The sequence below is a fragment of the Cyprinodon tularosa genome, unplaced genomic scaffold (assembly GCF_016077235.1).
Source record: "Cyprinodon tularosa strain WSP-4 unplaced genomic scaffold, ASM1607723v1 ctg444, whole genome shotgun sequence".
NCBI classification, from domain to species: Eukaryota; Metazoa; Chordata; class Actinopteri; order Cyprinodontiformes; family Cyprinodontidae; genus Cyprinodon; species Cyprinodon tularosa.
Window position 1 is genome coordinate 507,341 of NW_024039168.1, and position 15,695 is coordinate 523,035.

General features: G+C 41.0%; 1 protein-coding gene across 10 annotated transcripts in view; it reads right to left on the minus strand.

The window, feature by feature from the left end:
• tns1b (tensin 1b) overlaps positions 1-15,695 on the minus strand; it is a 184,041-nt gene that overhangs the window by 134,465 nt on the left and 33,881 nt on the right. For all 10 annotated transcript variants that reach the window (XM_038300269.1, XM_038300268.1, XM_038300265.1 and 7 more), the window contains exon 2: positions 9,684-9,798. In XM_038300269.1, the coding sequence (XP_038156197.1) occupies positions 9,684-9,798 (115 nt within the window). The remainder of the gene's footprint in view (positions 1-9,683; positions 9,799-15,695) is intronic.

Here is a 15,695-nt window from a genome sequence, read left to right on the forward strand (position 1 = left end):
CTGGTGACAGAAAAGTGAAATGGTGCTCAAAGATGACCTTGCACATTTAGAGGATGTTTGGCTCAATCTGCTGCTGTGAAGCAGGATTCTCCACCATGAACAGAATCAAAAATAAATATGGATCCAGGCTCAAAATGAGCACCTTGATTTGTGCTTGAGAATGGCTTAGTGTCCATTCAAACCCAGGTTTAAAGCCTTGCAGGGCAGCATAAAGCCCACTGTGAAGATTAAGCCAGAAAAAAGAAGAAAGAAAAAAAAAGGTCAGTTCAGGTGTTTTTGACAAAAAGTGAATCAGGAAATTGTCTATGTATGGAAAAATGTTGTGTTTTTAAATATATATATATTTTTTTATTTAAAAATGTTATTTAATTTAATTTTTTATTTAACCAGGAAAAAAAAAATCCCATTGAGATTAAAAACCTCATTTTCAAGGGAGTCCTGGCCAAGAGGCAGCAATGTATAATAAATCAATGTATAACACAGATGCATAAACACCTTATTTTATTTCAGTGTTATATGCAGTTTAAAATAATAGATTATAATTAAAAATGTCTTCTGACCTTTACTGGTTGTTGATTTTCTTTATTCAGACCCAGCTGATTTTTAATTGGTTACCCCTGCCCTAGAGTCAAACAGAAGGACTCACATTTGATTGCAGAACTTCTTGTTTTGGTCATTTCTCTGAGCGTTATTCTCTGAACTTTGGCCTGAATTTGCTGAGACATTCTCTCTTGGTCAGACATGTTTTAATAATCTTTCCCTTTACAGACCGATGGCCTTCTGAAAAGGACCTGATAACCTTTCTGGACAGAGAAGCAGCAGCTGCTGCTACTCCAAGGGCCTGCCTGATGTCTTTACATCTTGCTGTTGTGTGACGACACACCTTTTTATTCCGTGATCAACCTCTGGCTGCTGCTCTCCGTCTCTGGCTGTTGTTGTACTGTTTTATGATGAACGATTAAAATATTAACTGGATAAAACTGTGAACAGAACAGCAGACATCGCACAAGTCCAGACAGAATAGTTTAAGTCCATGTGAGACGTGAAGCAAACAGACGATAAACAGCTGAGATATGTGGTCTGTTTCACCATTTCCAACCTGAGCCTCAGAGAATTTCCCTCCTTTTATGAGTTTCTTCACTTTGTCCGACACCAAACCTTCTGCTGCACCGGCTTCAGTTTCTGAGAACATTGGTATTAATGTCCATAATTATCGCCATTCAGTCATTCCGATCTGTCGTCTGACTCATACAAGGGCTGTCATCTCCCAGCCCACGCGTTCTGCCCCCCTCCCCAGGTGGCTCTAATCCTGGCCTGGGTTGGATTTCAGCAGGAAACGCCCAACCTTCATCCAGCGGCTGCAGCTTTCCCAACGTGCAAGATCCCTCCAGGACAAGAGAGGATTCTCATGGAATCACCGCGAGGATTTGTCATGTGTTTGCATCTTCCTGACAAAACAGACAACTCCTGTTTGCTTACTGTTTCTGTCTGGTTTGCATGTGTGTCACTGCGGCTGCTGGGTTTGTTTAAACAGCTGCTCACACACACACAAACACACACACACGCCCCTCATGTTTTAATACAACAAATCTGACACACTGATTAAACAACCTGCATGAGTTCAGGAGGAAGGTTGTGGGAAACTTAGAGGGAAAAACAGCAACAGGAACATGAAGCAGATCATCCAAACCTATGTCTCTGCTGCCACCTGGTGGCCACACTGAGTTATCCTTTTTCCTCAGACCTGTGACCTTTTAGAGTCGATCTCATGACTTAAAAACCAAAGGATTTATAGCAACAGTGATGAAATCAAATGTTTCAAAAGTGAATAAATAAAAATTACATGCTGGCTGTCAGAAGGATGGAAAAAACTGGTATTTGAGCAGGAAATCTAATGGCTTCAGGGAAGAAAACAACAATGAGGATTTTTTTTATGTTTAGAATGAAACATGCTCCTCAGAGCAGGTGGGCTAACTGTTTAAATCTTCATCTCGTCCTCTGAACCAACTGGATGAAGGTTAAAAACATCACATGAATGCCTAGAGGTGGGTTTTATTCTGCAGGTTTTGCTGTTGCCCGGCATAAATAAAGGAGCTGAACTGAAAGGTGAAGCTCCAGGTTTTAAGGGATGATTCATGGCTGGATAAATAAACAGAAGCTTTTAGAATAATTTGTCCTTCATGATTCAGATTTTCCCAACAAGGCGGAAATACCACAAAATACTTCTTTTGCTTCTTATCATCAACTCCGTTATTCTTCTAAAAACTAAAGCTTTTTTCTTTTTCTTTTTTAGTTCCCGTTGAGTCTGGAGAAATTTGGAAACACCTCTTTTTAACAATAGACCACAAGAAAAGTTTTCTACTGTAGCAGCTTCAGATCCCAGATATTTACATATTCAATTCAGTTTATTTCTATAGAGCCAATTAACACATGTCATCTCAAAGCACTTTACAGTTCAACCAGATCAAACAGTCAAATTGAGTCAATGTTTTCCATCTAAGGAAAACCAGTTGATTGCATTGACTCATTGACCCAAATGCAATCCCTCACACTAAGCATGCTTGTAGCGACAGTGGAGAGGAAAAACATTTAGATCTGTTGCACACGTTCCGAACATTCCTCTGTTTTTATAAATGAGCCGATGCAAAACATGATATTAAAAGGCAGATAGGAGGTGTATTAAGTCTTTTCTGATGATTTTCACAGCAGGTTTAGAAAGTTTTTTTCTATTAATATTGCAGAATTTCTTTCATAACCGGAGTAACATTCAGGAAATTTTGTCTTGGATGTGAGAATCGGTCCCGGGCGTGTTGTGCTCTGCATGTTTCACCGTTCCCGCTCTGATACAGAGGCTTGTCATCGCGTTCTGTAGCAGCCCGGAAGTCAACCATCAGTTTAATCAGGTGTGCTGAACAGAAACATGTGAAACATGCAGGAAGCGGGTACAGCAGGCCGAGGCTGAAAAAACAACCTGCAGGGTTTTTGTCCTGAAGTTCAAACAAATCTGATGTAACTGAAGACCAAAGCTGGAGATCTGGACCAAAACTCCAGCAAAATACATGGAAAATTATTTAGAAATTCCCAATAAATAAACCAAAATATTTTAAGGAGGGTTCAGTTACAGATGCATCGGACATCCTGAGCTTTTCAACCAGACAGAGCAAAAATAAAGTTAGTAGATTTTAAAGGGCTTCAGTGCAGCACCTTCAATTGTTTTTGTGAACCTCAAACTGTTCTTGAAGTATTTCTGAGGCAGGAAGCGTTGTCCCGACAGACGCTGCAGGCATCAGGGTTTGCAGAACATGTTGGTGCATCCACACAGATTTCCTTACATGATGCAAACCCCACACTCATCCCAGTCCTCCCCATGTATGGCAACCTGTAGCACTCAGAACCAGCTATGATTTTCTGAAGACACAGAAAACCCAACAGCAGCAGCAGGTCAGGAGGTGTTCTGCAGTAGTTTTTTACCCTCTGAGAGTCTTTTTTGTAAACTAAATGTATTTAAGCTGATCAGATGCTGTAGTACTTCAAACCATCCAGCAGGTGGCCCAGTCCCTCCTTTGCCTGCATCATGAAGCCAGACAGTCACCAGTATATGATCCCAGTCTAATCATATATCAGGAGCCAGATCCTGATCAGCAGAAGCTCTCTAATGATCTCTGCTCATCTCCTCCTGAGTGCTGCTAATTTTCTAGGTTAATTTTAAAATCACTCCGGACTCGTGTCAGAATGTTTCCAGCCTCACTGGGTTCTGCTGGATACCAGCTGCATGATAACCTGTCATTCTGAAGCTTTGCAGATGGACGACCTCAGAGGACATCATCTCTGAGTCTTTGCAGACTTCTCCAGATGAGACATTTATTCAGGAGTAGACTCAGTTTTGAACAGGAAACTTCATGATTTTAAGGAGCATCAGAACATATGCAGCAGTTTCTGACCTTTTCTTTAACCTTTATCAAAGAACAACAGATCCGTTCACGCTCGATTGTCCGGCGCCACAAAGGCGGAACATAAAAGTTAGTTCCTGCCTTGGGGCTCGTTCTCCTGAAATACTCCACTACATTTATTTAAAGTGGAAAAACGTGGTCCGAACCTGCGTCAACATGCTTTTGTTAAACCTCCCAACACTGGGTCTCCTGGCAACAGCCGAAGACACGGAGGGAAGGAAGGAGAAAGTTCTCCTGTTATCCAGAACCACGTGACTGCAGGCTGTTGGTGATCAGAAGTGGGAAGATTCAAACATTCGGCGGAAACCTTCAGCTCCTTCAGCACCTGGCTGACAGTCAGACGTGGACGTCAGCACCATTTTATTTCTGCTGATGTGGGAAGAAAGGCAGGAAGCAGCTGGAGCGGGATCAACGTCACAAAGTCCGGGTCGGATCACAGCAGGGGAGCGATGGAAAACTGCAGCCTCTGAACAATCCTGTAACATTTTCATCAAAGGTCAACAATGCAGGCAGAAATCAGGGTCTCTGCAGAGCTGAGCATGAAGAGAAGAACTTCTCTCCTCTCCTCCAGAACGTTGAGGGATTTACCAAGAAGAACCTTTTTCTGCACTTTGCTCATGCAACTTCATGTTTGTTTTTGTTTTGTTTTCATTATGTGTTCTTTTTTCAAATTAGAGCAAATAATAATAGGAGGTGAGGATAAAAAAGATTTTCTTTTTCAATTAAAAGGGGGAAAATTTTTCCAAATTAAAAGCTGGAAATAATTTATCTCCTCTAGTTAAAGCATAAATCCACTGGGATTAAACCATTTTTAGTTTGAAACAACCGATCTCACCCAGGCCTGGTTGTTCCCTGAACAGCAGATTCAAGATATAGAACCACCATGACAACATGAAGTAGGCTGAAGAATCTGAAATAAAATGTTAGCGTTAACAGATTAAATATGAGGTCATCCATCAGTTTAGACAGGTCTGAATTACTGCAGAACATCTCCTGACCTGCTGCTGCTGTTGGCTTTTCCTGATCTTCAGACTCAGTGTGGTCTGATCCAACAGGCCTCAGAAAAAAATCAATGCCGTTTCCACGTCTGAAGCAGTGAAGAATCTTTCCAGGAAAGGCCAGCTGACCCAAATTCCTCCAAAAGAACATTAGCGCCTCATCTAGGAAGTCACACATCATGAGAACCCAGAGGAACATGTACAGCTCTGCAGGCCTCACTGCCTCAGTCATAGAAGGTCACGATTCAACAGTATGAGGAGAGTCATGGCCTAAATAACACTGCTGACCCAAAACACCATGCAAAACAGACTCATTCTCTTCTCATAGTCTCATATATGCCTAAAAACATCCTATTTATCTTATTTGGGGAAACATTCTGTTGACCAACAAGACAAATGTGGACCTTTAACAAAGAAGTGAGTCCTGTTACATCAAGAGCAAAACAAACAGTTTCATAAATAGAACGCAGTTCCTTCAGTAAAGCATGGTGGGGGTAATGTGATGATCTGGGGATAGTTTGCTGCTGGCTAATCTGCCATAACCGATGACGCCATGTACTCTGACAATCCTGAAGTTGATTGTTCTACAGTCACACTTAAGACTCCGTCCTATTTGGATCAAGAAGCAGAAAAAGATTAAAAGGACTACAGCAAGTCTGAAATTAAATTAAAATAAAAGAAAAGCACACAAAACAGGCTTTGGACTGGCCTAGTCAAAGTTTAGACTGAGATCTGTTTAAAATATTTTAAACAGGTCGTTGATGCTGGGAAACCCACCATTGTTCATTAATTGAACCAATCCTTCAGAGCAGAGTGGCTCAACTATCCTCCATAATAAAAGACTTATTACCACAGATATGCAGCTACCAGTGAGGGAGCAGCTATTAATTTTTCAGGTTATCTTCCTCTGTTATTCATATTTGTTCCATAATCCTCAAGACATGAGTTTGAAATTATATATATAAAACTGTTTTCTCACACCTCGTGGGGTGGTATGTGTCATCCTCAAGCTCGGGTCCTCTACCAGAGGCCTGGGAGTTTGAGGGTTCTGCGCAGTATCTTAGCTGTTCCTAGGACTGCGCTCTTCTGGACAGAAACCTCTGATGTTTTACCTGGAATCTGCTGTAGCCACTCTCCCAGTTTCTAAGTAGAACCTCCAGAGCAACTGGATAGCTCAGTAGGTAACACCGACGACTACGGTACAGGTGATCGTGAGTCCGAATCCCGGCATGGACATCCAGGTGGACCCTTAGGCAAGGTCCTTAGTGCTTACTGGCCTACCTCAGGCATGAGTGAAACAGCAAATACAACGGGTTAACAAGATCCGCGTCAGTTGCTAGGGAACCAGGGCAACTTGATGACACAAATTGGCTACTGGAACAAGACATAGATGGACAAGAGCATATATATATATATATATATATGCTGAAGTCTTTCTTTTTTTTTAAGCAGGATTATTATACAGAGTTATTTTGAGAGGGAATTTACATTATATATATGAGTATTTAGCTATTGCACTGGGTATTAATTTGCAATACTGGGTATTTGCAAATATTCAATTGCACCAGTTATTGCCATTGTAGATAGACCGATAAAGAAATCAGATGATATTTTTGGCTAATATTAGCTTTTCTTTTTTTTTTTCCTTTATCGGTATCTGCCAATAGGTGCATGAATTGGCTGATTCATGAGTGCATTCAGCAGCCATGCCTTGATATAATGTGGAGTGCATGCAGTGCCACTCTAATGCTTTTGCTAATAATTATCAATGTTTCATTTCATTTTTTTTTTTTTTTGGGGGGGGGGGGGGGGGGGGATTAAATTGAGACCTATTTGCTATCTTTGTGTAATTTTTATCATGTAAATGGAGGAAGAATAGAAGCACTATCTGCTCAGAGAATCAGCCCCAAATATTAACAGCACAAAAGCGGGGATCAGTTAGACTAATTTACCTTAAAATAACAGTATCCATCTCTACCTCCTTGCTGTTTGCAAATCACCATAGCAACCAGTGACTCAGCATCTCTTCAGGCAGCAGCTGAAAACCTTTCCATTTACTGTACCTGGTAAGGTAACAGCAGCCACAGATCTGCAGCGGTTTTTTGCCAGCAAACAAGAATCAGAGCAAACTAAAAGAAAGTGTCTGCCGGCTGCCTCTGCAGAGAGCCCCGCACAGTTCTTTGGTTTGTGTCCTCATAAATATGTCCCCTCCACACTCACAGGCAGTGGATTTACCCAGACTAATGGACAAACCCAGATCCAGCAGGGGGAATATTAACGGAGTAAATTAAATCAGCGTAAAGCTCAGTGCACGCTCGTCGTGCTGCTTTACTTCCCCCATAAATCACTTCGTACAGACGATGGCCTCCTGTAGCACTTTATGGGAACACTACAGCGACCGTGTCTGGGTAGGGAGCGTTTAGTCCAGACGAGTTGGCAGAAACAGTCAGGTTTATTTTTAGAACAGGATGACCGTCCCTTACCGTGAAATGGACCGTCGCTTATTGTGGTCAGAAAACACACGGCTGGAGAGGTTCCTTTATTGGGTTTATTCTGGTTCTGAGCAGCATTAGAGGGGTTTTAGAAGCTTTTCTATGTTCAGTAAATGAATGCTACACTTCTAGACCGACTCTAGAACCTCAACATGGTTCTGTTAAAAAAGCTTGATTTACGTATAATAATAAAAAAACAGACCATATTACAGTTACTGTAGTTTTTACTATGAAAGCTTTTGTGTTAAAAAATGAGTCCATCTATGGAGAAAAAAACCCTCTGGGGTTTTTTGGGCTTCGTACCCAGGCCGACCCTGCATCCGCTTTGAAACGAGAGCTGCCCCCCCACCACTGCCACTCCAAAAACACAACTGAACCCGGGTGCCAAAGCACACATCCAGTCATTTCCGTAAGCTTTAGCTTCATGCTGCAGTATCTGTGTGAAAAACAGGCATTTCCACAACAACATCATGTGCATAGACAGTCACAGGTTCTCCAGTTTGGTGTCGGTCTATGTGGAGGACACAGCAGGGCAGAAATGGCTGCAGGAGGCTTTATGCAACAGAAAGTCAAAGTGTTTCTAATTTGAAAAACAGGAAACCTTCAGCAGATGGTTGAAGGTTTCAAACCTTGACCAGCTCATGAAGTTGGACCTTCTGGAATCTCTGGAAGTGATTTAGTTTTTTATTTTGCTGTTTTTAAGAAACAGATAAAAAAATAAAAGAAAATCCAGCTGAGATCTGAGAGATGCATCATTCTTCAGCAGCCCATATCCTGCAGGCTGGATTTTCAGTCAGCTGAGCTTCGGGAATATTGTTGGTGGAGCAAATTTATATTTAATGTAATTAATGATACCATTTAAAGACAGCATATTTAAAAAATGATGTTGTCCATGATGGATGTAAGCTTGGAGAGCACCCTCCTCACAGCCACTTCCTCCACAGACTCCAGAGCGCAGCCCAGGACAGAAGTGGTCCTTCTCTTTCAGTTGTTATAATAAAAACTTAACTGAAACAACATAAACAAAACAGCTTTCTGGTTTAACTATTAAAGTAAAAACTAAAGCTTTATTTGAAAAAAAATAAAAATTGATCAATCTGGGGGGAAACTGATTTTTGAATAGTCAACTAATTAAAAAAAAATGAGCCAATCATCTTCAAGTTAATCAAACAAGTTAACAAGTAAACTAGCTTTTTTGCTTTAAATCTACGGTAAACGAAATTCAGAATATGACTATTTTACTGCGCTCCACAGTGACGCAGAGGGTAGCACTGCTGCCTTGCAGCAAGAAGGTTCCAGTTTCAATTCCAGGCCCGGGGTCTTTCTGCATGGAGTTTGCATGTTCTCCCTGTGCATGCATGGGTTCTCTCCGGGTACTCCGGCTTCCTCCCACAGTCCAAAAACTTGACTGTTAGGTCCATTGGCCTCTCTAAATTCTCCTTAGGCGTGAGTGTGAATAGTCTGTCCTGTTTGTCTCTGTGTTGCCCTGTGATAGACTGGCGACCGGTCCAGGGTGGACCCCGCCTCTCGCATGTAGACAAATGGAGATAGGCACCTGCATCCCTTGCAACCCCAGTAGGTATAAGCATCTTAGAACTGGATCTTTAAAGAAACTTTTTTTTAAATCAAGTGATGGAAGCCAAAATGGCAGCCACAGATGTTGAAGGCCAAAATGAGCTTTAAAAATAGGCCAGAGCGTAAACAAATATGAGTGAAAATAGCAGAACTCCCATGAAAAGTTCTGGAAATTTTTAGAACTGGAAGAGAAGAAAGTGCTGGAAGAACACTTTCACCGTGAACTACATGCAGTTCGACAACAAAGCCTCTTTATTTCACTCCATTAAGGAAATGAAAAGCTGTTGACCTACAGCCTCCCTCAAGCTTCTCCTGCCCTCTGCTGTCTGCTGACGGACCTGTCAGCCGACCCCCACCCGGCCTGGGACGACCTCTGAGGGATGCTGGGACAGACATCTCCTTCACTGTCCCAGCTGTCTTTGTTAAACTGCCGTCTGCTCTGAGCAGGACGCCATTTCCCTGAGACCCCTCTGCAGCTGTGTCATCTGAACAAGCAGCGCGAAGGTCAGTCTGCTCACCTCAAACTCTGCTGTTTACCACTGGACATGCTCCGTTTCTTCACTCTAGTACCATAACTAAGCTGGTTCTGCACCACAGTCTGAGAATGTGGGAGTTTTTACCATTAGGGTTAAGAAAAAAAACACTCCTTGGTCACAGATTTAACTTGCCTCTGCAGACAAGTCCGTCCTCCACGATGTTCTGTTTACAGACGCTGCAGTGCTTGGTCTTCTTGAACGTCTTCACCCGGAACGTGTGAGAATGGAGCGCCTCCAACTCCTCTGGCTGCAGACAGGAGGAGAAACAAAAGGAGGAGAAACTTTAATGTAATCAAGGAGGAAGGCACGATTAGAAAGATGCATCATCCCATGTGTCACTGCTCTAAGGGGAGAGTAGAAGAAGACAACGAGAAAGACCCGGTACCATTTCCTACATCTTCTGACTAAGATTCTCTTCTGGTTCTCTGAGTTTGCTTTGTTTAAACCATGTTTTAAAAATGCAACCTGAAGGCTGCCCCTCAGAGGAACAGATCTGTTCAAGCTGAGAACACTGGGAGTAAAACTAATTAATCCACCTCTAAATTAGGGAAATGTCAAAACAGGCAAATGGTGTCCCTTCATCACAGCTGTGGTCTTCTAATCATTCAGTGTGACAGATCCCCCTCTTTGCAGATGAGGTTTGATTAAAGCAAATTACTGACAAAAACTGTGGAATAAAACTAACATTTCTGCAGAGAATGATTTAAAAAAATATATAATAAGGCAGGTTTTGGTTAGCGAGGCCTTTCTGTTGCCACTTAAAGCTACATAACCCATGCATGGTTACATCGCTGCAGAGCCCTAAAGAACGAACAATATGGTTGGCATTTGGAGGGGCTCCATGGAGGAATAATGACTTTAGCTTGGCAAAGAAGATCAGCCAGTTTGCCGTATTTTTCCTATCCAATGTGTTAAATCAAAAAGCTTACAATTAAGATAAATTTAGGGATGTCCGTTTATCAATTTTATTGATAAATCTATTTTTTTGGTTTCATTTTTGGAAAAATCTCGATTTTTTTCTTTTTCTTCTAAATCACCTTTTAAGGTTCCATAGCTCAGAGGGACATTAGTTTATCACTTTTTGTTATTGGGTGTGAACTCCTATCTAATGTTTGACAGATTGAATTTTATTATCTTTGAAATGAAGCTCAACTCTGAGAGAAGATTATTGAAATAAAAGCTGTTTTTTAAAAGTATTGTACATCATCCATCCTCTTTTATTATTAAACTTCAGGAAGGAAAAAGAAATTGATTATTGTATTTGGTCAGAAAAAATAAAGAATACAAAGAAATGAAAAGAAACCATCAAAGATAAAAATGTTTAATCCCTAGATAAACAAGTAAATTAATTTTTAGTCTAAAACTGATTAGTTTTGAACGTCACAGCAGGAATAATATTGATTGCCGGTTGGCAAATAACATTAAGCAGACAGTTTTCCAAGAGAAAAGTCTTTTTGTGACATTTTTGGAATTTCTTCCTCTTAATTTAATTTCTGCACCACAGATGAGATAGAAAGTCATCAGATCTGCTGGTATTTGGAAATAAACAGTTTGGGTCATTAAAGTTTTGCTCCTTTACTACTTTAGCAGCAGGATTCTCAGCCCGAGACACGAAGGAGGATTATTTTTAAATATTCATCAAGTACCAGCTCCTGCATCACTTTCCTGGTGCTGTTTATTCACATCCATGTGACAGTTCGCCATTTGTTTTATACAGGGCCACATGGCAACAGCAGAACAGCCAACCCTTCTCTCCATCTCCCAGCTACGCCTTACTACGACATAACGGGATTAGTTTAATCTGTTTAGACTGAAATAATGAGCGTGGCTGTGCAGGATGCGCCATGTTGGCAGGAGAAGGATGGAGGTCCCTGCAAGACCCTACAGCCTGAGTGTTACCCAAAAGCTCCGACTGGCATCTGCAGGGGCAGTAATCAGGATTTGGGTTTTAGCAGAGTGGAAAAAGGCGATAAGGGGGATATTTGAATATATTGAGTCAAAATTTTAAATCAATGGAATAATAATATTCTCATGATCCACAAACACTTTGAACTGTTTAAAAGATGAAGCCATAAAACTTTTCATTAAACCCGTTTAATCCTGATTCTTAAAACATTTCTGACCAATCAGGGCCTGAACAAAATAATAAAAAGATCTTGTGGACGTTTTGGATTAGTGATGGCGTCTTTGGGAAGTATCTTGTTTAGATAACATCAGACTCTTGTCTTTATGGTTTGAATAGTTGGCACGCTTCCTAGGCCATTTCTAGGAAGTTTTTGCAATATACTGTACAGGAATGCTCTTATAGAGGATTCAATGTTCTGGCTTTATGAAAGATACATGCTTGAAACACATTCCTGATAAATTAACTGCATCACGGGGGGTATAGTTTTCATCAGTCAAATTCTTTAGGCTCCATTTACATTTTTATCCATGGAGACTTCAGAATGTTTTAGAGTTAGAATGAAATACACCGAGTAACACAAACACTGCACTGTAATAATAGCCCTCAAGTTTCTCCACTTTTACAGAACAACAACATAGCTGAATATGTTTACTTTGTTAGTTTAGCACATAAAACTCGTACTGCAGCTGCGTGCCATTTAATCTCAGTATAAATCCGGCTCTTTAGTGGAGACAGGGAAGCAGTTTAGTGTTGATTGGAGAGGGATGGAGGCAAATTCAGGTCCGATCTGATAGAAAGCATATCAGAGGCTGCAGTAGACTAGCGAATGAGGTGGAGGACCGAAACTCCAGCACAACAACCACCCTAAAAAGAAATCCTCTAAATTATACAACCGGGTGTTTTAGATCAAATCAGATTAATGAGTTAATAATTGTGTTTTATTTACTTAAATGTAATGTTATTTAAATCATGCTAACCTACAATAATGCTCTGTCTAGTACCAGTGAGCATTCACTCCCTTCAACATACTTGCAATTCCCGCAGCATCTCTTCAGAGATGGGAAGTAACAAAGTACAAATACTTCGTTACTGTACTCAAGTAGATTTTTCTGATATTTTTACTTTACTTTACTACTGATTTTTATGGCGACTTTTTACTTCTACTCCTTACATTTTTACACAAATATCTGTACTTTCTACTCCTTACATTTCAAAAAATTGGCTCGTTACTTTAGTTTTGAATCATTTCAATGGAGTTACCGTTATTATTTTTCACGTCATCAATACCAAATTCAATCTAATTGGATGGGAATCTACGTTGCATTTGACGCACCGCTAAAAGATGAATCGACAGATTCGGCGGTATTCATTCGCGGCAAATCGTTGCAGCTTGGTGGCGGTGGCGTTAGCTTGGTAGCATGGACGACGAGATGATTGAAAATGAACACAACGGAGATCTAGTCCTATTGGCAGACATCCATTTAAAATGTAGGCAACGGCATGAAAAAAGTGGTTTCTACTTTTACCTTTATATTTTAAGTAAATTTACAAGCCTGTACTTTGTTACTTTTACTTGAGTAAAGAAGTTTAACCAGTACTTCCACTTTTACCAGAGTATTTTTTAACACAAGTATCTGTACTTTTACTCAAGTACGGAAAGTGAGTACTTTTGCCATTTCTGCATCTCTTGAAGAAGGTGAGGAGAGAAGTGAGATCTGCAGAGAAGAACATCTGGGCTCCATAAGAAACATTTCATCCCAGCGCTGCGTGTCCCGAGCCCGTAACATCATCATCGACCCCTCACACTGCCACCATGGACTGTTCTCCCTGCTGCCCTCTGGGAAGAGACTACGCAGCATTCCATGCAGGAACAGCAGGTCCTGCAACAGCTTTTTGCCCACCACCACCAGACTGATGAACTGTTGAAAACTCTAACCAAGTCACAAATCAAGACTCTGCATCACACTGATGATATCATACTTGCACTACATCTTCAAAATAGAACTCAACTCAGTGTTTCTACTGCATTTCGCACCATATCCATTTATTTATTTCTGCAGTGCTCTGAACCTTCCACATCAATGCCTTCTGCATCGTGTCTCTCCTACAGTGTTTATATTTTGATCACTGCTGCACTTTCTAAATGGAAATGTTCATTTTTACTGCCATGTTGCTCATTCAGTGTCGAAAAGCTGTATGTATCAAAATTTCGTTTAGTATAAACTCCGTATATACAAAATGACAATAAAGTTTGTCGAAGTCTAAGTCTTAATGCTACTGCATCCAGGATCTTCAGCCTATTTTTTAAATAAGACATTGAGGAATCATTTAATTGCCCTGGGACACCCTGATGATAGTTTAAAATGCTTAATCCCATTATATTCTAACTGACAGGCATCATCCTTCATAACGGTTGATGACTTTAGGTTTCACTAGATACGACCTCACATTTAAAGTGTTGTTTGTTGCAGCTTAGAGAGCTGTAGAGCTTTTTAGAAATGCACACCTTTTAATTCCAGTCAAGATTTCCTTCACAGAGAAACTTTCAGGCAATTCGTCAAAACAAGCAGAGAGTCTCAGCTTTCAGAGTCTATTCAGCCGCCTTCTTGACCAATCATGGGTCTTCTCCAACTCTCCCAGCCGCTGCCCATGCAAATTCTCAGACTTAACCAGTCTCTGGGCCACTGGGAAAGGAAGGCGGGGTACTGGGAACTTCATTTGAACCCCACTTGTTTTGTTTATGCTTGAATTATTCCCATTTCAGTAAATCAAAAGGTACTAGTCAATGTTTTCTGTTTTCACTGTTTATATTTCTCTTCCAAGCAGTCACACACTCTCTGAATATTTCGAAACTTCCTGATAAACTGTTGGGAAGTTTATTCTTTTGATTTTGGCTGTTTTGTTTCATACTCTGTTCAGTGCTTGGTAAAAATCAATTGGTCAATCTTTGCATAATGCTCAGTGTGCTCAGTGTGCATGAAAATGCTATGTTTGACAAACAAAAGTACAACAATCCTGTTTTAAAAGACCTGGGAAAAAATAGGAGGGAAACTACAAAATTGCTTAAGTTTTAGGGACACTTGCCTTCCTCATTAATAACATTTAATGGTTTTGGAAATAATTTATATAAAGTATGTTAGTGGGAATTCTGACCCTTCTTCCTGCAAACATGTGAAGTCAGACAATAGTGATCCAAGGGTAAATGTACTTGTTGAAGTGCCTGGAACAGCTGAATTCAATTATATCAATGGGTGCAGTAGGGGATCAAACACATCTGCAGTATGGTGTGTGCTTGTACTTGCTCCAACGGAAGGACATTTTTGGTGCACAATACCATTGAAGGGAGCACTTTTTAGTTGTTCTCCCTTTGTTGGCTCAGGATTAGGAATAAGGTGTGATTTAGGTGAGGTATGTACCAGTAACGGTAAGGCTTAGCATAATTGTAACAGTTAGGCTGTAGAAAATGAATGGAAGTCAATGGGAGTGTATGCAGGAAATAAGTTTAAAGTTATGATTTCGAATTTTGAAACTTTTTATCCTCAGACGGTTTACTTTAATTTGTAAAAAGATTAAAATGAAAATAAAGTGGTCTAATTACTCATATCACACATCTGCTTAGCTCTGCCCAGTTCTCATAGCCAGCTCATCTGATCCAACTGGATTAGTCTCTATTTAACCAGCCTTCAGACCAGTCATCAGTTCCAGATTATTTCAAGCTGTTGGTGAGACTTATTATAGCTACCTGTGTTCCGACTACCTGATCCTGACCTGTTCTGCCTCTCGACTTCTGAGCTTGCCTGTTCCCATCTGTTCTGTTTGCCTGACCTGTCTTCTGACTCCTGCCGGATCTCTGCCTGTTTGTGTTCCAACCGGAACCGTTTCCTGACCACTGCATTTGCCTGCCCTGATCCAGCCTGTGAGCCCCACTGTGTACTGTTCCTGGAACTATGACCCAACTTTGTCCTTGATTGTTCTTTGGCACCTCATTGGATGTCTGACTTCCCGGCTCTGTCAACCGACCACGTCACCGGTATCAGCTTTGGCTTTGCTCTATGGAGATCCTGCCTACATCCATCTGCTCGGTGCTAATCTCCTGCCTCTCCTCCAACCACTAATACATCAGCACCTGGGACTCCATGCGGCGACTGCCTCGTTGAGTTGGCAGCCAGCCTGCTGGAACCATCCTCTGCCTCTGAATTTAGACTGAACTTTAAGACCAGGTTAGTGACTCACATGTT